Genomic DNA, 24,488 nt, shown 5'->3' on the forward strand with positions numbered 1-24,488 from the left:
TTGCAACTTGATTAAAAATAATGACAGATGCTCTGTTCTGAGTGTTGTTGAGTGAATAACTGCCACCAAGGTTATCTGCCATTCAGCGCACTACAACCTCAGAAGCATAATCAACAAGTCTTGGTGAGATATTTAAAAATATTAAGTAACACATTCCCAGAAGATGTCCTTGGCTTTCAGTGTGTCTTTGTCATCTCTGGGCGGAGAGAAAAAAGAAGAATGAAGCTGATGATGTATTTGAGCTGCATACTTGCTTATGTGCTATACAATGCAAACCTTGCGACAAATGATACCTTTGTGATGCTTATAAGAATCAGTTTTAGTTTCTGAAGCCCTAGTTTGTAAAAGTGCTGCTGTATAGTAAAGTGTCCGTTAAATATTTATATTATTCCTGACCTAACCTGATGGTTTTGGGCTCTCTGTCCGATTCCAAGACTTGTGACTGTTGTTGCAGTTACTTTAGGACAGGCCGCGATGGTCTTTTTTTGCCAGACTATGATTGAATAAAGACAGATACTAAAGGAAGAAAACAACTTGTTTAAGATTGATGGCTGCACATTTTGGAACAACAAAATCAGTTTTGCATGTGTCTCATTTGACAAGATATGATGTAAACATTAATTCAATTAGAAAAACGAAGAATTACTGAAACGCAAGACTCTTTTACTCCCCAACAGCAAAAAAACTCTTTAATTTGAAACAAGATATCATCTTCTGTCTGTCTGTCTGTTCTGTCATAGCATCCACAGTTTCATCCTAACTCATCCATCAGTACTTCATCATAATCTTTGAATGAACAAGATCTTGTAAAGCAGTTAAATGTTGCTATTATCTAGGACAGCTTTCATTAAATGCAGCACAAACTATTTAAATGAGCCAACTCGCACTTTAAAGCTCATTTAGTTAAGCTGCAACACTCTGCTTTAACAGTCACTCTAAAAATGACTTTTAAAGGCTGATAGATGCCATACCTTACTGTTTACTTCCTAAATTGCACGAACGCAGCCTCGTTACTGACAAACCAGCCTAATTCTATAACTGTGGAAATTGTTGCATTAGAGGGGCCACACTTTGACTTTATCACCCAAGTCCAGAGCTCCAAATAAGTGACTTTACTGCTGGTATCCCTGCGTTACGTATTAGGTCATGGGTGTTACGTGCAGCAAAAATCCTGTCAGCCTCCAATCCAAACTCGGGTTAGCATAAAATTTAGACGAAAGTGGATTCGGGTGTCTCTGCAAAATGTTTGTGAGCAAATGCAAAGGGGAAGAAAGAGAGAGAGTGGCAAAAGAGGAGAAAGAATGAGTGAAGTGAGGAAATAAAGTGAAGGTGAATTCTTTATATTTTTACTGTTCGAAAATAAGCATGTTTGAGTGTGTGTGTGTGTGTGTGTGTGTGTGTGTGTGTGTGTGCGCGCGTGTGTGTGTGTCCGCGCGCGTGCGCAGTTTTGGAAAAGAGGAGAAAAGTGTTAGGTCAATAATGAGTTACTTTGAGCTGTGCTGGCAAAGAGTTGTTTGCTTTGAAGTCTTGAAGTAATGAGAGCATTTTGAAACACACTTTCCAACTGTGTAGATGTTATGGGCGTGGGTACACATGTGTTTGTTTCTCTATGTGAGTGTATCTTTGAAAATGTGTGTTTTTGTCAAACTGCAGTAAGAAGAGTTAATCACTTCCTACAGCAGTGCCATGGGAGCAGTGAGAGAGAGCGGGAGAAAGAAAAGAGAATTGCAACAGAACACGGGGCTGGGCTGCCCAGCAGTTTTTGAACGCACTAAAACGAAAAGTTATAAAATAAATAAACAGTAACTCTGTATGAAAATAGCATCTGAGATGACTTGAAAGATCAGTGGTGCAGCAGTCATTAATAAACCAAAGCCAAAATCTGTTTGTAGCAACACTAGCACAGACTTTAGGATAAATCATGTATAAAAGTCTCCAGAGTGCAGTAAAACTCAACTTTTACCCGAGTTTATTTGGATTATTTGACAGGATGTGTCCTCATTCAGTGTGTGTGTTTGTGTGTGCATGTAATGTTTCATCTACAGTTCCTGGGAGGGAAGCCACAGGTCATCTTTTAAGTAAACAACAAATGTTCAGTACGGTTCGACAGGGGATTTATGTAGAAAGCAAGGACTTGAAACGTGGTCACTTTGTAAATAAAGCTATTCTTAATGGGACCAGAAGGACCAGAGTCTATGTCTCACTCACAAACCATATGCTCTCTCTCCTTCTCGCTCTCTCTCTCGCACACACACACAGGCACTAAACAGTGAATTTCATACAGTATATTCACACCGTTACACTTTGTCATATCCCTTTTTCAGTGTGTAATTTCTATTGTGCTGCTATGCCTCATTTTTTGATAAATGATCTCGCTTGGGCACTTAATCAGACACATTCTCTCTCTATCATGCGCACACTACACAGGCATGCACACATATCATACTCGTGTCACACACAGGCATCACAAACACACACAAATCACAAATACAGATACAGACAAATATGACAGATGGGGTTCAGGGTCAGAGAGATGCTGTGTTTGTCACGCATGTGACGGATTTACAATATGTTCCAGTGATTTGCAATTCAGTATGTGGGTGTGTTTGCGTGATATGAGTGAGCGAGAAATGTGCGTGTGACGTGTATGTGTGAGGTCATTGATTGCACAGCCGAGTCCTTCGCAGGATCATTTCACACATAATGCTCCGGATGTTCCTGTAAGTAAAATGAATACAGTTGAAAGGAATGTGCCAGAATGCGACAAATGTCATAAGCTGGTTGGTATGACTGTCTTGATTGCTATGAAACAAACATTACTCATAAGGTGCGCCAAGTGAGTTATAACACAGTATTTCACTTCTGATGCTGCTCGAATCTGATGCCGCTCTTAATAAGTAGAGATTCAGATTAGGGTTGCATATCGCACTTTGTAATGCTCCGGTCACACCATGTTCACGCCGCCTTAGAATAAAAGATCTGCTCTTTTTTTGTCTCTTTTAGTGTCAGTTACTGTGTTTTGTTGCATTGTAAGTTGATTATTGTGATCTTGCTTTTAGCACCAGGGACCATGAGAAATGGTATGTGGATGAATAACAATAATTGAACTTGAACTATTTACTAATGTTTGTTTACTTTATAATTTGTCCCCCAATTGGGTTTGTACAGTTTCCCATTAAAATGTGACAATAGACACACACCTTTCAAAGATTTTTGCATGGATAAAAAGTTAGGAAACCTCTTCTAGAGGCAGCTAAGTGTGCACAGCAAAAAACAGCGATGAACATTTGAAAAACTTACGTAATCATCACAAACCAACCTCGGGCCTCAGAAGCTGCCTCTGTGTTTTGCCTGGCTTCCCTCTGATGTTCACCTGTATTAGACAGGGAGAAAGAGAGGAGTAGGGGGGTGTTGAGATAGCCTTTGTCAGTGTCTAGGCTAACAACTGTATTTTAGGAAGACAGAGAGGAAGAGCTGCAGCACGCTCTTAGAGTATTGTGAGCCATTTACTATAAATGCAACAGTAGAATGAAGGTCATTACTAAATCAGCAGTACCCTAAGCAACCAACATAAAGAATGCAAAGGTCAGGGGCACATTATACCTGTGAGGATAGATGGATCATGTGTTAGTGAAACGCTCGGAACTGTCAATGTGAAAAAACCTGAGGGTGAAATGAGTGAGAGAGGGAAATAGGATTGAAGCACTGAAAAAATTACAATGTTCAGTGGTCGTCAAGGCCCAGAGGGGGCCCACCACTCATTATGTGTAACCTTTTACAATTTTGCCATAATTGCTGTCTGGCATGAGTGCTGCCAGACACACACACACACCTCTCATTTGTTGGGGCAGTAATCGCTTTTTACCTTGCAGTCCTGTGACCTTCAACTATGGTGAGAGCAACAGGCAGAATGGTCGCCTAGCAACCCCCCCCCCCATGATTTTTACAGTAAGGGCTGAAAGCTCTGTCCTAGACTGAGTGTGAGAGAGAAAGAGGAGGTGGGTGGAAAGAGATGGAAAAACAGGTAAGACGCAGAGAATAGGTGAGAATCAGAAAGACCAGGTACTCCACATGGAGCTGATGGGGCTGATGCTAGCTTAAATATGTAATGTTTCACAGTACACACTGACACAGAACAAGCAGTGGACCTTGCATATAGTGCAAAATGGTGCAAAAACACTAGCCGCTCTCTGATTTGGCCCCATATGAAATTTTGATGCCGATTTTAATATTTATTCAACCCATTAAACCTCACTGACTGGCTGGTGAGCCAGACATTACAAACTAATGCTGTGCTGCCAATCATTGTTCAAACCCACAGAACTTTATTTTGAATTCTATTCCTAAATTTCCAAAGATACCATGTTTGTTCGGCTGAATTATAGGGAATCGTGGGTTTGAACATTTCACACATCTTCAAATCAGTGAAGAGCTGGAACAAGCTGATACACAAAATACAGTATATGATACTGTGACGGTGTAGAATTTAATGATTTCTCCCACCTTAAAGCTGCTTAAGAGGGAAAAGAGGGAAGAAACTGTATGTTATGGCATTCCTGGAGCCCATTTGCAAGCCACATTTATAGACAGCAGACTGCACATATCACTCTGCAAAATACATTCATCATTCAATATTCAGAGACTGCGTTCATTTGAGCAGCATGACAGTTTGACAGTGTCCAATTGCACAGCGGCCCAGTGTACCATAAGGAGGTTACATGGTTTATAATGAGATGTGTTTGAGGGGAAAAGGCGAAAGTGAATATGAAACAAGGTGAGTGAGAAGACTGGAGGAGTGGTGGATAAATAGATGAAATGGAAAGGAGGGAGGATGGGATGGAAGACTGAAAGTGAGCTAACTTTGAACTACTGTGTCAGAGGATCCAGCTTTCTATTAGTTCTCAGCGCTGTGCCAGGAAATAGGAGTCAAGGGAGGACATGGGACTGTGCTCACCCCAGCCTACTTTCTCTCTGGCTGTTTCATCTACCTCTCCATCTGCACCCCTCCCTCTCATTACCTCGCTCCTCCTCTTGCTATCTTTACTCTCCTGTCATTACTCTCCCTCCATCTCCCTCCTCCTTGCTCTCATAACTTTCAGTCATCTTTTGTCTCTCCCAGCTTCAGCACTGTCTGTCCCTCCTCCCTTTCTTTCTGCCTCATCTCCTCCATCTCGCAATCGTCTCTTTCTCCTCCTCCTCCGTCTCCTCCTCTCCAGCCTAACTGTACCGAAGTGATTCACCCCTCCCATGTACTCACAGTCACCGAGGTCCAACGAGTTTCCCACTGCTGAGCCAAGGCCCATAGACAGTAAAGCTATGATAGAACTTCTCTCCATCATCTTTTATCATCTGCTTGTGCTTTGCATTCAAAGGTGCCCAATTATCTTAATGCTAAATTGAATTTGGTTCCAGCTTTGTAATTGTTGTTGACTCTCATAATCCATTTTTATGAAAAGGGCTTTACTCCAATCACTGCTAAACTAATACAGATACAAAGTCATTTGCTTGGCAGTAATTATGCTTGTGGAGTTGTTAGTTGTTTTAATTTCTTCTACAAGGACAGAGGGATATTCACTAAGCTCAGGCTTGATGCAAGTGTGGTAATTTGTGGTGTGTGGATGGTTTGTAGTGTATTTGTCCTTCAGTGTCCAGAATACATTTTTGACTCGCCTACCACAGGTCGGTAAACTCAAGGAATCCAATATTGCAATACAGTGGCTCATAGAAATGGTCCACTAAACACCAAACATTTCATTCATCATTTCTTATGTAAATAATTGTGTGTGTGTGTGTGTGTGTGCGCATATGTGTGTGTGTGTGTGTGTGCATATGTGTGTGTCTCTTCAACATGTGTATCAATGTGTATCATAGTAAGATTCAGCTACTAATTGTGCCTAGAAACGTGGCCTTAAACAGTGCTGCAACACTGAGTACATGGAGCGTTTTATCTTTTTACCACTACACTACAAATGTAGTTCTGTCATTCATCAATAGTGAATCAGCGTTGTAGCCATTGTTGAGGTTCTACTTCCTACTGCTCACTTACTAAACTGGTTCTTCCATGGTCGATCATTTCTACTGCAAACAACAAAACAAAAAAATAACAACTAAATATTGGATTTTGTGTTTGTGCAGTTACTTATCACAACGGGTAACCAGTTTCTTCTTTGCTGTTGTGTGTTTGTTTTGCAGGACGGTTATTCCCAGTATCACTTTGTGGGCTCTGCCTCAACGATAGAGAGAGACAGACAGAGGCCCTACTCCTCATCACGAACTCCCTCAGTCTCCCCTGTCAGGACGTCCCCAAATAACCGCTCTGGTGAGGAACACATGACACTTGAAGACACTTGGTGTGAGGATACAACTTACTCAGGATGTGTATGTCCGCACATATGCAGGGTTATATGAGTACAACCAGAAGGCACAGGATGCACATGGTTTCTAATGAGCTATAATTTAGACATAAGCCAGAGGCATCAACATTTACCGGTCGATAAGTCTTTACACCGGGGCTAAATAGCTGCTAGCGTCAGTGCTCGCCACCCACAGGCTTTCATGGTGTAAAGTGTGATTATCGTTAGCCTTTAGCTTGAGCCCGTTGGCCTTCATGCTTAGCAAAGGGAGTATTAGCATTAGCTGTTAGCATCAGTAGCAGAAGGGCCTTTAGCTGTGCTTTCTCCACACCGGGCTTAGCAAGCTGATGAGGCAGAAAAGTACTTTCCCTTCCTCCCAGCTTAGAGAGGTCTTCAAGGACCCAGCTAAGAGAGAAACAGAGGGAGTGAGTGAGAGAAAAGTGTGTGTGTGTGTGTGTGTGTGTGTGTGGAGACAGAGAAAGAGGGAGGGATGAGATAAACAGAGAGGAAGATAAAGAGAAAAAGCAAGGAGGCAAGAAGAATTAGGGATTGAGGGATGGTTAATGCAGCGAGGAGGAAGTGAAGGATGATGATTTGACTTTGGCCAACGACATTGAAAATAACAGAGAAATTTGTGCATGTCTGTAGTACAGTGGAGGAGTAAATGGCAAATGGCTGGAATTGACTTCCATCTTTTTTCCTGCTCCTCCCCTCTCTACACTCCTGGCCTCTCCCCCTTTGCCTTTCTAGTCATATACCCCTTCACGTTTGCCCATTTCATTCTTCTCCTTCTCTTCTTTGCAGTAATCCAGCTTTCTTCTCACCTCTCTCTGATCTCTCACTCTTTACAGGCTGCATCAATACGCAGACTCACTCTCACGCACACACACATACACACCCACATGCATCTGTATCTCCTCTCTGCATACGCTCCAGACTGCAATCCGGCCCCTCAGAGATGGATCAAAGAAAAAGGAGTAATGATGGCGTGCAGGCACACTGGGAGAGGAGAGTGAAAGAGAGAGAGAGTGAGGAGAGAGTGGTAAAACTGTGAAAGAGATAGGATAGGAGTAGGGGAGGTTGCAGGCTGCAAGGATGGCAGAGAGACAGACTGAGGGGAGATACAAGAGGGAGAGAGACCTTTGCATCCACCATGGCCCACAGGGTCCTGCTGTGTTTTGCGCTGATAATTTGAGTCTCCCAGTTTCTAATATCCAGCAGTTACAAGTCAGGTCCCCTCTGTATCCGTAACCAGTAGTGATGGCACAGTCTCTGGGGGTGTCTATGACAGGTTTAAGCGTCCACCTTAATTGAATCCGCTGCAGAGGTGTCATATGCTAAGAAATAAATATCAAAAGTGTCAAAACATAATAAAAAGTCTGTATCTCCTGCCTTCCCCTGTCTCTCTTGCCTTACTAAATGTTAGTTAATTAATACAACCAAATAGTCGCTAATCACCATGTGTATGTGCCTTTAATGTCAAATATTGAAAGGTTGGATTGAAAAAGTAGTCTCCAAATAGATAAAGTGAGATTCCAAGACCCTCCAAAAATCACTCTAAAAGCCTTTATTCAGTTTGGTGGTCATATTTGTAAGTGTTTTGCCCCACTACTATTATCAGGGTGTAGGAGAACAGCTAAAGAGAACAAACAATTTTTGGCATGCCTTACATCTCTTTTATGTTGGAGATGTTTCTGCTTGCGCAACTGAGAGTGGTGCTCTCCATTAACTGTGAGTGTAAGTGTGCTGGGTATTCACACACACCCACATATTGAGTATTGATGCACACTTGATTCTCTCCATTAGCTAGTCCAGTCCTAAAGTTTGGTTGAACAGGTCCAAAGAACTTATTTTTTAGAATGTCATTCACTTCTCAGGGTTTAGATTATATATTCAATATTTTATACTGTAGGTATGGTGGGTAGTTGCAGGAATGTTAAGCTAAGCAGCAGACAGGTAGGCAGGATTCTGGCAATTTAATGTGTCAAGATAACGGGGATTGAGTAAGCACTTTAAGTATACAATAAGGGGATTGCATGTTGACCTGCTCAGTGTGTGTGCGTGCGTGTGTGTGTGAGTGGGAGTTTGTGAGAGAGAAATATGGGGGGAAAAACAGACTGTATGAACAGTATGCGTGCTGGGCATGTGTTTAAAAAAGATCTGGTCTAAAAGCTTGAGAAAGTTCCAGAAATAGAAAACATTTTCTTGTTGAGGTTTGAAGATGTAAAAGAGATTTGAAATTCCAAAAGGACGGTGTTTGAGAAGAAATCAGCCATCAAGCTCAATTATTGTAAAGTTAACATACAGTTGTTAAAACACACACACACACAAATTGATTGCAAATTGGTGTGAGGCTCATGATAATTGCATTTATTGTCGCAATAACCAGTACTAGTGGCTACGATAAGCCTCCCATTAGTTTTAGCACCTTAACAATGCTTGTTGCGATTGCGTAGCTAAATAAAAAAATAAAGAAACCAGTCATAGACTAATCTGTAATCAGTATGTTCTGTATGAAAAAATATGGTAACAATATCCCCTTTTTATAGAACTAATGTAAACTAATGTAAAATAACATCCAGTATAAAATTGATGATGGGTGGTGTTGATGAATGTGTATTTGAACTCATTTAATAATGCGAGATAAGTCAGACAAAAAAGGTTGAAAACCACTGCTGAAAACTGTTCTGTACTTTCAAACTGGTTATAGCCTTGATTTGGCCATCTTGACTGAACTTAAATGGATAGTTTGAGAATTTTGAAGTGGGGCTGTATAAGGTACTACCAATTCAATTCAATTTTATTTATATAGCGCCAAATCACAACAACAGTTATCTCACAGCGCTTTTCATAAAAGAGCAGGTCTAGACCATACTCTGTGATGATATTTACAGAAGCCCAACAGTTCCCACCAAGAGCAAGCACTAGGCGACAGAGGCAAGGAAAAACTTCCTTTAACCAGTGGCGGGAAAAAACAAAATCAGTTCAAGTGTACACTATATTTAGGATATTTTCAGTGCTTAACTTGCTGTCAGGCAGACATTTCTTACAGAACTGGATAGTGGATAGTTACCTCATACCTCAAACAATCCTTTTAAAGATTCAAGTCAGGTAAAGGACTTAAATGTTTTGAATGTATTTTTTGTTGTTGTTGTGTTGCTGCCCTAGAGTTATTTTTTTTATGTCTAAGGTTACGTGATCAGTCAAGACATTGTTTAAGTTAAGGTACTTTTTTTTTTTTTTTTTTTTCAAGACAAAGATAAGGCCTGTTTGTGTGATGGCATGACGTCCAGTGTGTCCATCTGTTTTCTACCTCATAACGTGCAGCTTGCCAGTTTCAGACCTGGATATTTCACATGAGCTATAATCACATAAAGGGAAAAAAATAATACATTGTCTGAATTGAGAAATCGTGCACCAGATGTGAAATTTGATATTCAAATAATGTGTCCAAATACTGGTGTGTGCGTGCGTGTGTGCGTGTGTGCTTGTGTGCGTGTGAATTCCCATAAGTCCTTTAACATGCTGGAGGTGACCCTTTATGCTGACAAGCTAAATGATGAATAATGACTGTGCACCTTGAAAGACCAAGACACACACACACACAAATATAAGCACGCAGAGTGTGAAGGCACATACTGTTCTGGGTTTATTGCTCATTATTTTGTGTGTGTGTGTGTGTGTGTGTGTGTGTGTGTGTGTAGCAAGTGCTCCAGCCTCCCCCAGAGAGATGATGAGTCTGAAGGAACGCAAGATGGACTACGATTCCACGGCAACCAACGCTGGTTTCCATAGCAACAAAGGAGAGCACGCATCCCGGAAAGACGGCATGGCAGGTGCGTGTGTGTGTGTGTGCGTGTGTGTGTGTGTGTGTGTGATGGAGAGACAGACAAGAATTAAATGATTCTATTTTATCCCCCTCTTTATCTTCTTTCTCTTCTTTTTTTCATTTCCTATTTCTCCTCTGGCTTTCTCCTCTTATCTGTCTTTTTTGGACCTCACACTATTTTTCTTCTCTTACTCGCACACTTTGATTTGTCTCCATCTTTGCCAGTCTTTCTGTCCACTATCTTTCTATCTTTACTTTCTCACTATCACTCCACCCTCTATTTGTTTGTTTTTCTTCCTCTCTCTCTCTCTCATTGTCTGTGTTTCTCTTTATATCTATTGGTCTCTTTTCTGTGTTTTCATTCTCTCTCTATTCATTTTTTCTGTCTTTTTTTCTTGAGGTAACAGACTAATTGCCAGATTTTTAGACAAACTACAGGAAAATTTAGACTCTAATTAGCTGATTTTTTGAGTAAGCCAGTTGTGGATTTTTCACGGTTTTGTTGGTCTTTGAATTATTATTAATAGCACTAGTAGTGGTACTAGTTATCGTAAACATTCTTTCACATAAAGGTGTTGTCTTTCTCCTTTATTTTATTTATCTTCCATCCCTCCAGTCCAAGTATCCTGTGGGACATCTACGTTGTTCCGAAACTCTTACCTGACCGCCAGTGATGATATCAAGCAAAACCAGGTGAGTTAATAGTACTCTATAAATGTACTACACACTTTTAAATGTACACACAGTCACACACCAGCTCAGCAGATTTTAGCAGTGCATGCATGTCGTCAGGGCTCTCATAAATTGGCATATGCTGTCTTGACAAGGGGGTTTATTAGGAGAGATATCAGCAGGGTGGATAGCACTGTGATAAAATAAAGACCACAGGCAGAGTGTGCAATGGAGACACGCCTTCAGCTTCAGGCAGCCTCAAACCCCTGCAACCTGAAGCCACACCCGACTGGCAAATAAAATCATTACCTTGGTTGATTGCGCTAATTATTTGCTTCTGTTTAATGACTGCCAGTGAAGAGGGAGGTGAAACGGAAAACATCATAGCCTTTGACTAAGAAGATTCAAATTGAAAATTAGGTTTCTCGATCATCAGTATAAAATACATAATTACTATATAAGGTCCTTTGTATGGACCCAAACTGGCAGTTAAACTCTACTAAGTGACTGAAATGCGTGTGAGTTTTTACACATATGACTGCATTTATATACACACATATACACTCAGGCACACACACACATACAGCTAGCATGTGAGAGTTACAATGTTAGAGATAAATGGCCCCCTTTAATACCTGCATGTAATAGAGAATTCACAGCATGAGTCCCTTCCCAGTTGATTCCTATCTGAGCCTTTTTACACATACTGCCTGCCTTTCAAACCCTTCTCCCCCATGGACTCACTCTCAACCTGCCACTCTGATCTCCTCTTCATCTCTCCACCTTTACCTCCCGCCCCTCTTTTCACTACTCACATTTCTATGACTCTCCATTGTTGCTCGTTGCACCTTACCCCCACCTACAACTTTTCCGCCTCACTTCCACCGTCCCACACCAGGCTCCGGTCCAGCCCTGCGTCGTGCCCCCACAGCCCCAGCAGGACAGCCCATCAGCAGCCGTGCTGAAAGACTACGATCCCTACCCTCCCCCTCCTTCCTTCCCCCAGCCTCAGCCGCCACAGCCTCCACCTCACAGCCAGAGCCGAAGCTTCGACGAGGTCTACTACGAGGACCAGGTACCTCCACCTCCTCCCTCGCAGCCACAGCCACAGGTCCAGGCACAGGCCCAGCCTCAGGCCCAACCTCAGCAGCCTCCAAGCTCCACCGGACCACCCCGAGACCCGCGGGAAGACCTGCGGATGCATCTGGGCCTCAAATCCACCGGCAACTACGTAGACTTCTACTCGGCCTCTCGGCCATACAGCGAACTGAACTACGAGACCAGCCACTACCCGGCCTCGCCTGACTCCTGGGTCTAGTTAGACATGATGGGGGGGGGGGGGGGGGGGGGCAAGAGAAAGTCCGTGTGTGCGTATGTGAAAGGGATTATTTTTGCAAGCGATCAACAGCAGATTAACACAAGATGACAGCAAGTGGCATGTTGAAATGTGACTTGTAGCCAGTGGGAGGCAATTTGTGTTTTCTAAAATAAGGGGGATGACAAAGCTTGATGGGGTTATGAAGTGAAGTAAGGTTGAGTGACAAAGAGAGACTGTGCATGTGCATGCCGACATTTTCCTTTTTAGTTTTCTCGTTTCTTTTTTTTTTTTCCAGATCGCTTTCTTCTTCACAGTCAGCTCCATTGCACCGGTGAGTGGAAGAGGTGGGAGTAGATATGAGGAAATGTGTTTGAAAGGGTGAGAGAGGAGTGGGCAGGGGAATATATAATGAGAGAAAACAACCAGGTGGAGAGAGGCCTAAAGAGAAGGAGAGAGATGGGTTCAAGATATAGGGTGTGCTCTTACTCTAGGAGCAGGAAGTGGCCTGACCTTTTGTTGAAGGCAGATAGAGCAAGAGAGGAGAGACAAAGAGGGCATGAGGGTCCTTGAGGAGGTCAGGAGGAATAAAAGCACAGAAAAAGACAAAAGCACATCAGGCACAAGGAAAGAAGTGGATGTTTACCACAAGTGACAAACGTAGCACTGCTTTTATCCCCCCTTTTATTTTTGCGATGGCCTTGCCGCCTACAGAGGCTTCTGAATTAGTTTTCAAGGAATGTCATCATCAACAGACCTCTTTTTCTGTCATCCTTCTTTTACATCTTTCTTTATTTGTACTTTTCTAAATTTTCACTATCAAAGAAGCATTTTTATTTTCTGTGTACAGTTCCAAGGTGATATAGTGTGTATATTACACATGTTTTTGATGGGGCCACTTATGAAATTATGATTTTTTCCCCCCATGACTGACTACTGAAACAACAAAAGCAACAAAAATAAGTGAAATACGAACTCAAGAAGCAGAAAAGACAGACATCGTCAGGGTGGATGTCTGTCGACACCTCCGTTTTTGCCCTTTTCCTAGCCAGAGAGGAAACCTCGCAGTATTTGTGTTTTTCTCTGTCCATCAAGTGAATTCCGTTGTGGACGTGCTCAAACGTCAGGAGCAGTTCAGGGCTGCAGCATCAGAGTGGCAGAGCAGCATCGCTCCGGAGTCCCCATCGACGAAAGTGCTCTTTCACTGCCTAAAGAATATATGTGTATGTTTAAAGCACACTCTCTGTCTTTGGAAAGGGTTGTCCTTTCCCTTTGGGGAGCTGATATGTTTGACCATGTCAACTTTCAGTGGTTTCTCATCATCACTTGTGCATAAAAACTGGTCCGTCCAACAAGAGCCACCGTGAATATTGTACATGACAGATCAAGAGAGAGACATGACATTGTGCCAAACTTTGACACCTCATGGGCCAGTCCTGAAGGACTTCAAAGGGACATTCTGTCGAAGTTTACAGACAATGACTGGATGACTCCCTCAGCTGTTTGTAACTTTTCTTTTCTTGTGTTTTGATCAGGTGAAGCCGTAATTATTGCTGGGGATCATGAGTAACATCTCCTTCCCTTAGATGTATAGACCTGCCTCTCTGTGTTGGCCGAGCATGTGTGGGCGCGTGTGTGTGGATACGTATGTGCGTGTGTTTGTGTACATGTGCATGTATGTGACAGAATGTGTGGCCCATGTGTGTACATGTAAACTTGAGCGAGCGTATCTATGCATGCATGTGTGTAGTAGTGTGTGTGTGTGTGTGTGTGTGTGTGTGCGTGTGTGTGTGTGTGCCTCTGTTGCGTGTATGTGCGTGTGCGTTCCTGTACAAATCAGTGTCCAAAAGGCATTCCTACCGACAGTTCCAGTTTTACAACATGAAAAACCAAGGTAAAAATCACTAGAATGAATTGTTGATATAGAATGACAAATCTATGAATATATGAATATAAATATAAATATATATAATTTTTATGTGCAGATGTCAGTGTCACTAAATGCAACAAATGTTCGCAGAGAAAAAATGAATATGTGGTGTACAACAAGAATCTTGTTCACTTGACCTAAACGTTGAAGCTGCTGATCAGCCCCTGCCCCCCACGCCCCAATCGAGACAAAAGAGAAATCCCACCTGAAGATGCTCAGGCTCTGGTGCGAGTTGTGTGTTATTGTGTGTCCATGCTTCTTAGATGACCCTGCTGAGAGAGGACCGTACTTGAACACAAGGAAAAATAAAAAGACTATTTGCAATCAAACAGCATGGTCTCCACTATTGTTGATCATTTTAACAGATGAGGTTTTAGACAGAGATGTCTAGTTCTTTCCTGAATTAGCTGCTCTGTCAGATGTTTTCTTCTCAAGTATAAAGTGTTTTTCTGGCAAGGAAAAATGAAGCATGTGGTGTGGGTTAATCTGAAAACACTTTGATGTGCTTTAGATTAATTCACATTGCTGTGCACCTTCTTTCAGTCTGTCTTTTGTTCAAAAGGGCTTCAGGTGGCTTTGAAGATCCAACAGAGTTAATAGCATGATGTCAGAACATTTTCCTTCCCTCAGCCCTCCTTTTCTGAGGTTTCTGAGCCAGACTTTTAAAAACAGTTCTATAAAAACAAACTGGAATAACAGGCAATGAAGTTGTTTACATATCCCATAAGGTAAAACCAAGAGATGTATACTGAGTACAAATACATTTTTAGAATATAGTAAATACTGTAAACATATGTTGAATGTACACCAACATGAATGCCTGTATCATAAAAAAAAAAACATAACTACCTTGGTAAGCACTGGATGACCAATTTCAGTTGAGACTGTATCTTCAGTGTGTCAATTCAACATAGGTTGTGTCCAGTAGAATAAATAAGAACACCTTAAAATATAATCCAATGAATTAAAAAACCACCATCATTTTTCATAGATTTAAATGGGCACTCCACTGATGAAATTTTGTTTACTCGTCATGAGGAGCATTATACAGCCAGCAAGATGTTTTCTGCATCTGAGAAACTAAACCTGATCAACTTTGACTTGAGACTTCAACAGAATGCCTTTGGAACAAACTGGGGGTTGTGGCTTTTATCTGACAGGAAGAATTCAATGAAAGACGTTATCAAGTTTATGAATTTCATGTGACAGATGTGTGTGTATGTTCCACATTTGGGACTTTTAAATATAAGTATTTTAAATATATATTTAGAAGTCCCATATATGCACATATACATCTGTGTAGGAGAGATGGTATCAGCTGTCACTTACATTATAAAAGGCAAACGTTGTTGTACACATACAGAACATTCAGTGACTTGGTGGCACCATAATATTTTAGCTACTGTAGTCAGAATCAGTTTATTCACAAAGTTCCCTACAGTTGCATGCAGTGGGATTGTATATACAGTAGCATTGTCAGTGCTAATAGACATCAGAGACACAACACAGTGCAAACAACGTTGATACATTGAGACTGCTTTTACGCAGACCGTTTACCACTGTTCTCTTCCCTGGCTGACATCGAGATGTTAACAGAGTTCTTAACATCTTAATACAATCATCTGTTCACAGAAACATATCCGCTGGGGACTTGACTGACAGGCGTGTGGGAACATGTTGTATGATAATGCTGTTTTGATATCAGCCCTATTCACACTGCAGCTGATAATGACCCCTTTCAGATGCTGTATAGTTAACACAGTGTAGCAGTAATAGGCATGTATAAGCATGACACAGGGCTTAATATTTGATAGTGATGTTGCCCCAGAGTGACAGCGGTGGGATGTGCTTAGAGTGGTGTTAATAATAATACAGAGAGATGTATAGCCAGCACAAGGGCTCCTACACCCACTAGCCTCTATTGTCACGGTAATGACAGTGGACAGACACCAAAGACGCACTAATGGAAATTCCCATTTTATATATTTGCCATTGTTTTGTTCCCTTTTTGTGTCACCCCCTGTGATTTTGATCCCATTCATCCAGATATCCATTCTGAGATCGAAGTGAACTTGAATCATATTAAATGAATGAGGCTGAGCTGAAGGTAGCAGCATTTGTTACAATCCATTGGAATTCATGTCTCCCCCTCCTCTCTCCCTCCCTTCTCCTCCTTTGATGCTGTCTAGGTTTGGCCTGTGAAGTGTAGTGTTGGGTAATAACTCCATTGCGTTGATTATTAGCCTTCACAATAGTGGCAAGCCTCCTCTGTGTGAGCACAGGCCCGTAGTGGAAGGCTGGTGCAACTTAATGTGGCATGAAAATAGCTCCTCAATTTTCCTACACACAGCCTTTCTAGAAACATGCCCCGTTCCACCCTGCGGATGCCTCCGGCCTTCACTGTTTCACTCCCTCTCTTCCAGCTCTCTCTCCCTCAAAGTCTCGTCGCATCCCTGCCCACTTAGCTGTCAGAAACCTCAGGCAAGACTCAGGTGTATGTATGTGCGCACAGGTGCATATCAGCAGCGAGCCAGGGAAGACGTAAAGGGGAGAAGGGGAGACAAAATGAAATGTAAGGGGAAAAGAAGGAGACAGAGACGTAGTGTGGAGCAGGTGGAGGGTCTGTGATTTATACTCTGAGGATTTGAGCGTGAAATCAATTTGTGTTTAAGGAGAAGTGAGGCTACACAGAGCCACTGTGTGCCACAGATAGACCTTGGGAAATTAATGCTCTCATCTGAAAGGGAAGGAGAGGGAAGGGTGGAGCCTGAAGGAGACGGAAGGTGGAAGAGTTGGATGGGTGAGAGAAGAAGATGGAAAGCAGTAGAAGTTCAAGGTCTTGGAAACACATCTTGGAGAAACTAGAAAACTTCAGATTAGTTTTGTGAGTTATGAAAAAATAATAGAAGATGAGAAATTCCCCAGAAAACATTGTGTCTTCCTAAAGAAATCAAAAACTTCCTCTATTTTTCATTAGGTAAGAGGAGTCTGTCAAATGTGCCTGCAACAGCTGGCAGCTGAAATTAGGGCCCTGTTCAGGGACAGGCTACAGTCCATATCATATGCACTGCTCTCTGTTAGGGTGTTTTTACAGCTCTGAACACATCGCAACTCTTTGCATTTGCATATATCCTGAGACACGGCCTGTTTCTACAGTAGCAGGTGAATACATAAACTCACTGGCCACTTTATTAGTTACAGTTTGCTAGTAATGGGTTGGATCACTTTTTCCTTCAGAACTGCCTTAATTCTTGGTGGTATACTTTCGACAAGGTGTTGGAAACATTCCTCAGAGACTTTGGTCCATATTTACATGATAGCATCACACAGTTGCTGCAGATTTGCTGACTGCACATCCATTATGCGAATCTCCCGTTCCACCGCATCCCAAAGGTGCTCTATTGGATTGAGATCTGGTGACTGTGGAGGCCAGTGGAGCACAGTGAACTCATTGTCATTTTCACGAAACCAGATTGAGATGGTTTTAGCTTTTTGACAGGGTGCATTATCCTGCTGGAAGTAGCCATGAGAAAATGGTTACACTGTGGTCATAAAGAGATGGACATGGTCAGCAACAATACTCAGGCAGGCTGTCGTGTTTAAACAATGCTGAATTGGTACTAAGGGGTCCAAAGTGTGCCAAGAAAATATATCTCACACCATTACACCACCACCAGACTAAACCGTTGATACAAGGCAGGATAGATCCATACTTTCATGTTGTTTAGGCCAAATTCTGACCCTACCTTCTGAATGTCGCAGCTGAAATCAAGACTCATCAGACCAGGCGATGTTTTTCCAATCTTCTATTGTCCAATTTTGGTGAGCCTGTGCTAACTGTAGCCTCAATTTCCTGTTCTTAGCTGACAGGAGTGGCGCCCGGTTTGGTTTTCTGCTGCTGTAGCCCATCTGCGTCAAGGTTCGACATGTTGTGCGTTGGTATTCTGCATACCTTGGTTGTAACGAGTGGTTATTTGAGTTACTGTTGCCTTTCTGTCATCTCCAACCAATCTGCCCATTCCCCTCTGACCTCTGACATCAACAAGGCATTTTTGCCCAGAGAACTGCTGCTCACTGGATATTTTCTCTTTTTCGGACCACTCTTTAAACCCTAGAGATGGTTGCATGAAAATCCCAGTAGATTTGCAGATTCTGAAATACTCAGACCAGCCCGCCTGGCACCAACAATTGTGCCACGTTCGAAGTCACTTTCAAGCATTTGAACTTGTCTTGACCACGTGTACATGACTAAATACATTGAGTTGCTGCCATGTGGTTGGCTGATCAGCTATTTGTGTGAACAAGCAATTGAACAGGTGTACCTAATAAATAAAGTTTTCATGCAAAAAAATCAAATAAAAATAAATCATGAGTTAAGCAATAATGCAAGAACAGTAAGTTTTTAAAGTTTAGCTGTCACTGTTGAAAAGAAAATGCTTGTTTTCCTAAGAAACTCATTTATATATTACTTAGCCCTCACACCCACAATTACTCATATTTTGGCTACTTAGGTGCAGCAGAAACAAGATGTAGATAAAACACTGACAAACTATCCACCTTTTAAGTTGATATGGTGGACATCTTAAGCAAACAACTGCATATTTCCACATCCAGAAGAAACAGAGAAATATTCATATGTAGTTGTGTTTCCAGCCACCTGATGAATTAAGTCCAGTACTGCTACTAATTTCAGCACTGTTATTGGCCTCTACCAACTCCTGAGGGAAATATCTTTAGCTGTTAAATGCCTTAATGTTCACCAGCTAGTTGTTGGCTATGTCTAGGTAGCGTACAGTAGGATTTTAGCTAACAGCTGCCTGCTGCAGGGAGGGGACCTGCAGAGAGTTGTAATTGTGGTTTCATCTAGCAGAAATCCCTTTCACATTACTTACAGTTGTTGCATCAGTTGTTATGAAAATATTATACAAAAGCAGTTTGGTATTTGTTTGTAAAATGATGGGTTTCTTACTTTGTTGAGACTTTGCATTTGACTTTCCACAGTGTGTGAAAACTGGCCAGATGAACTCAAAATGCTTGCTCTGCGTCATTCAGCATTCACCAAAACTTTGTCACTGCAACACGTCAGCTGTCAACAAGTGAGCATCGTGTCTAGCCTTTTGGCTCTGGCTTTTCAGCTTACTTCAATTTTGGAAGATATTACAAGTCACAGCTCCTTTAACCGCAACCTGCAAGCTTATCCATCTGCCATTCAGTTATAGAGTTTAGTTCAACATCGTAGATAACTGCCTAACCATATCCAAAATTGTAGAAAAGCGGTGATAAATAGTTGTTCTACAAAGAAATTATTTTATAATACATCATATGTTTAGTAATAAAGGCTAAGATTGCATGTGTGGTTAGATTGCTAACATAGAAATGCTGGGTTTGTGTTTTTCTGGCTGTGTGTACTGAGCATTGCTTCTTTATAGAGATGGCTGAGAAGCTGCACTGAGAGGTAAAGAGAAGGATAGAGTGTGATTATGGAAGCAAAATTACAGACTAAGATGAGAGATGATTGAAGAGATAAAGTACAGGCGATGAGAAGGCAGAAAAACAGGGTTTTGTAGACTAGGACTCTAGAGCAGTCCTCCCAAAGCCCCACTTACTTGAATAAAGTACATGTACCTCTCATTTCTCATTTCCCCTGCTGTCATAAAATCTACCGGCTAAGCAACAGAAAAGGGAAAAAAATATGGCAGGAAGCCTCCCCACAGCGAGATGTTCACTAGTGTTTGACATGGGTATTATGGTTCATTTACACCTGCGGGAAGTGACAGGATGTTTCAATTTGATTGTTGCCAAGAATTCTTTCACAGGACGCTAAAACTAAGCAGTGCTGATTAATGCAGCTGAATATAGCCACAAAAAATATTAGCAGCAATAACAATTCTGAGCAAAACATCTTTACTTAGTAATAGTTTATTATAATATAATAATATTATATGGAAGATTGCTTTATGGACCAATTCACACAAGGTAATTTGACACTATTTGTTTTGATTGCCTAGTTCACTAGTTGATCACACCCTTTGTTTTTAACAGGAAACAGAAGTCTCACTCAGGGACACTTCCTGCAGGAAGACGACAGTGAAAACATGTGTTGGAGAGAACAAGATAAAGTCTTGCTAGCAGTTCCTCTACGTAAACATCTCCTCTCCCTCGTTTCCATCCTTACCTTTCCTGCTACAGCTTTTGTACATACCAATCATTTCAACACCAAAATATGTATGGCTGACCCCAAATAGTCGAAGATTCGATGCTTTGTTGGGCGGAGCCTGATTCCACTGTCAATCTCACACTCGAAGCTTCGCAGCGAAACAAGGATCATGACATTTATGTGATATGGGGGTGATCAACGTCTGATTTTACATAGATCTACCAGTTTTCTCCCAATAAGTTAATATACAGCCTATTACAATACACATTTCAACATTTAATGCTGTAAATAAACATGTAAAAAGAAAAAAAACTTCCAAAAAATGAATCCAAAATTGTAACCCTAACCCTGGGTCATCAGTGCGCATGTGTAGGCGTAGCGTGTATGTGTGTAGTGGCAGGAGGAAAACTTGCTGAAGAGATGGAGCCACAGCTTCACCAGTGTTGTGCAGAGTTGTCCGCACCTCGCGGGACTTTCAGGTAATTTATCACCGTTGATGAACCACACAAAGAATATTATATCATTTTTCAACACCCGCTACTTGAAGTAGACCCCCGAGGAACCGCGACGTGCATGCAGTTGTCGGCAGCAAAGCAAAAACTCTGCACAAGACCGGTGAATGGCAGGCAAGAGACAGAGAGAGAGAGAGAGAGGGAAAATGGTCAACAATAAGCCTCAGTGTAGCTTCAGCTCGCAATCACCGTGCACAAAACCACACATGATTCGACTGTCAATCGACTATAGGCAGGACTTGACGATTCTGATTCGACTTTGTAAATCCTTAGTCGGGGATAGCAGTAAAAATATGTGAAAATAGTGTCCAAGTTTAAAAATGAAGAAAGTTATGTGTGATGAGGTGTGTAGGAGTAAATTAAGAGAGGTCACAAAGATGATGTGTTCAGATTTGAAGAAGACTACTCTACAGCCACTCTAGTGGTTCTGAGTTACTTAGGTGCAGCGATGCTTGAACTAAATGCTAATGTCATTATGCTAGCATGCAGACAATGACAATGCTAATGTTTGCAAGTATAAAGTTTACCATGGTCATCATCTTCAGTCATCAGTTTATTATGTAAGCTAACATTTGCTAATTACCATTACAGCTGAGGCTAATAGGCCTTGTATAGGCCTCAAATAGGTCAGTTTTGCAGGTATAACTGCATTCAGACCAAACGCAAATTTATTACTCCCAACACTTTTCTAGCAGGGGTTTTATCACTGGACTACTGCCTAGTGTTCACACACAACGCGATAACGTGAATAAACACAACCCACAATTACTACAGCTGTATGAACCCAAAGTAAATATTTTGCTGTGATTTAATTGCTATAAACGGATCAAACTGATGGCGAAATAACAACAATATAATGCCAATTTGTTAAACATATGAATTCATGCTTTGTCAGGTCTGTCAGCAGGACAACAACTTTTGAAATGTTTGTTTTCTGAATGGAGTTTGGATCGATCAGGGCTATGCTATGCTAACTTGTTAACATTAAAGTACAACGATAGCTGGAATAAAGTTACATACATATAACTCACCAGGTAGTTGAACTTCCTCGCTCTCTTTTCTCCAAGCAATGTCCAGTTCTGACCATTTTTTATATAAATATAAAGTAGTAGTGTAGTGCAACAGAGCTCTGTGTACTCACTGACGCTAACAACAAAATTTGAACCGGATGTGCACGGAAGCTCGCTGCCGAGAAGCTCCAGTGAAGATTAATCAGTGTTGTAATCCCAAAAACTAAAGTAATAAGCTAATTTAATAAAAGCAGTTTAATCTAAGTTCCTCCCGTGAGTAAACAGCGTAGTTTTCAGAGCATAATCTAGACCGACTATGGGTGTTTATTTGTCCAAAAGCTGCAATGCTGCTCGACTGTCCTTGGCCTTTCCTCACAGCTAAGTTTCCAGTCCGTCAGCGAGCGGCGTTTTACTTCTCCACTCTGCGTGGTCCTCTCCACACAATGCTCTGAAGCCGTCAGTGACGTCCGGATAATCTCGACGCTGATATGCTATCGTGACTCAGTGTCATGTGACTTTCTCACTCAAGTTGAAAATTTTCAACTCATGCAAAAGCCTTCGCATCGCCGGCAGTGCCCCCTCTGCACAGCCCAACATGAAATCGCAGCTCTCCGCGTCTTTGCATTGACTTTGTATGTAAACGCACTGCCCCCAAAGCTCACTTGGCTTTTGGTCTGAAAGCACCATTAGGTCATAAACCAAAGTACTGGACAAAATATAATTTTAACTTGATGATGGCACTATATGAAAACTTAAAGAGATCATCAAATTTACTACAATTCCTCCTGAAAGGAACATAAATGTCTGTACCACATGTAATGATAATCAATCTAAGAGTTGTCAAAAGATTTCACTAAAGAAGGATCACTAAAGTCATTAGGTTGCATCCTCTGGGGACCATGAATGTCTCTACAGAATGTCATGGCAATTTATCTAATTGTTGTTGAGACATTTCAGTCTGGTCCAAAGTGCTGGACTTACCAGCCGACAGACTGACATTGCCGTCCCCAGAGTCATGCAGCTAGCATGGCTAAAATCAAACCTTAGATAGATAGCAGTGTCCATTCCAGGCAGAAGTTTGGACGGCTTTGTGAAAAACTCCCAACCATGAGTGAACCTGTCTCAACATAAAGTCGTTTTTGTACTGTATTGACACTGCAGCTTCTGAATTTGATCCAGTATGCAGAAGAAAGCATAACCAGGGCCCCTTTCATCATGCTGAACAGAATCCATCAATAACACCAAAAGCCATACAGAGATGAAGTAGTATTTTGCACTCAAATGTCTCTGTGGTGCCATTAAAGTGATTACCTTGAGGTAGGTGGGAAAACTACCCTCAACGTACGATTCTGACTTTTCTATGTGCTTGTGAGAAAAATCAGCTCTAGATTTCCTTTTTCCTAACTGAACTTGACCTCATTCTCCGTATGGAGGAAAACCAGAGCAAAGAGGGGAAACCTGTGGTGATCAATACAGCATCACATTATTGCTAATCAATCTGCTTGTTGCACTGCTTCGTCTCACTTTTTTCTGTCCTCACTTTCCACTCTGTTTCAGTTTGACTATGATTGACAGAGACACATGTGTATGCTCATATGGATTGCACACGCATGCACACCATAAGGCGCCCCGTCAGGCCTTGAATAGTCAATGCTGCAGAGCAGAGGAGAAGCCTCAGTTATTCATGTGATAGTGCTGCTGCAGAGGACCCAGCTGCCTCCCACAGAGCTACATAAGTCTGTGTGTGTGTGTGTGTGTGTGTGTGTGTGTGTGAGAAAGAGAGAGAGAGAGAAACAGAGGGCATGTATGTGTAAGAGGCATGATTTCATGTGTGCGAGAGAAGTGTGTGTGTGTATACACCTGTCAGTTTGAGCAAATTCACTCACCTGTGACGTCCTCATTCTGTCTCTCTGTAAGCCGTCACTGAGAGTGGTTCCCTCAAAGGCCCAGACAACACACACACACACACACACACACACACACACACACACACACAGTCATATCAGCCATGGGCAGGTGTTGAGATCACTGACTTCTGAAGAGGATTTCACCTATGGCAGTTTGAACGTGTGCCATATATTTTCACACTGAGTAATGAATGCGCTCCCTCTCTTGCAGTCTTGCATGTGTGTGTGTGTGTGTGCACGTCAAAGAGAGAGAAAAGTAGCAAAGGGAGAGTGCCACTATAAAAAGAAAGTGGAAGAAGGAGGGGGAAAATGAGCTGGATGTGGAGCTCTGTATTTGTCTTTTGCTTGGGAGTTTCTATCAGAGTTTTTTTCTGGGACATCACAGGCCGAGCTTTGTTGGAGTGACACAGACGATGAATCCTGCAGGACACAAACTCCCACATACACAACTGGAGATACGTCTCTCATGTAGTAAAGCTGCATTCTCCCATCTAGTGGCCACATATGCACACACACTTGCATGCAGTCAGGGATGGATGCAGCGACATGCAGAAACACACAAACATTTCGTTTGAATACTTTTTTAATAGATATATTGAATAACCAATAACCGTTAATTGCACTTGTGCTTACAAATCCAGGATGTGTTAAAGGGACACTCCACTGATTTAACACATCACATGTAGAATACTACTCAGCCTTTGAACAGTTGTATAATGTCTTACGCGGCTCTGGGGGGAGCTTTCTAAAGTCTGAAATAACAAATAACTGATAATGTGATTATGACGCCATCAAGGATCTGA

At 41.8% G+C, this 24,488-nt stretch overlaps 1 protein-coding gene across 2 annotated transcripts in view; it reads left to right on the top strand.

Annotated features, from left to right (window-relative positions):
* The window catches only part of ctnnd2a (catenin (cadherin-associated protein), delta 2a), a 308,492-nt gene extending 296,302 nt beyond the window's left edge, over window positions 1-12,190 (top strand). For both annotated transcript variants that reach the window (XM_038726010.1, XM_038726002.1), the window contains exons 22-25: window positions 6,193-6,319; window positions 10,058-10,189; window positions 10,799-10,875; window positions 11,753-12,190. In XM_038726010.1, coding sequence (XP_038581938.1) covers window positions 6,193-6,319; window positions 10,058-10,189; window positions 10,799-10,875; window positions 11,753-12,172 — 756 coding nt within the window. In that variant the 3' untranslated portion in view covers window positions 12,173-12,190. The remainder of the gene's footprint in view (window positions 1-6,192; window positions 6,320-10,057; window positions 10,190-10,798; window positions 10,876-11,752) is intronic.
* Window positions 12,191-24,488: the final 12,298 nt, after the last annotated feature.

Source organism: Micropterus salmoides, unplaced genomic scaffold (assembly GCF_014851395.1).
Source record: "Micropterus salmoides isolate LMB-PRFRI ecotype aquatic unplaced genomic scaffold, ASM1485139v1 Ms_hic_scaffold_1, whole genome shotgun sequence".
Lineage (NCBI taxonomy): Eukaryota > Metazoa > Chordata > Actinopteri > Centrarchiformes > Centrarchidae > Micropterus > Micropterus salmoides.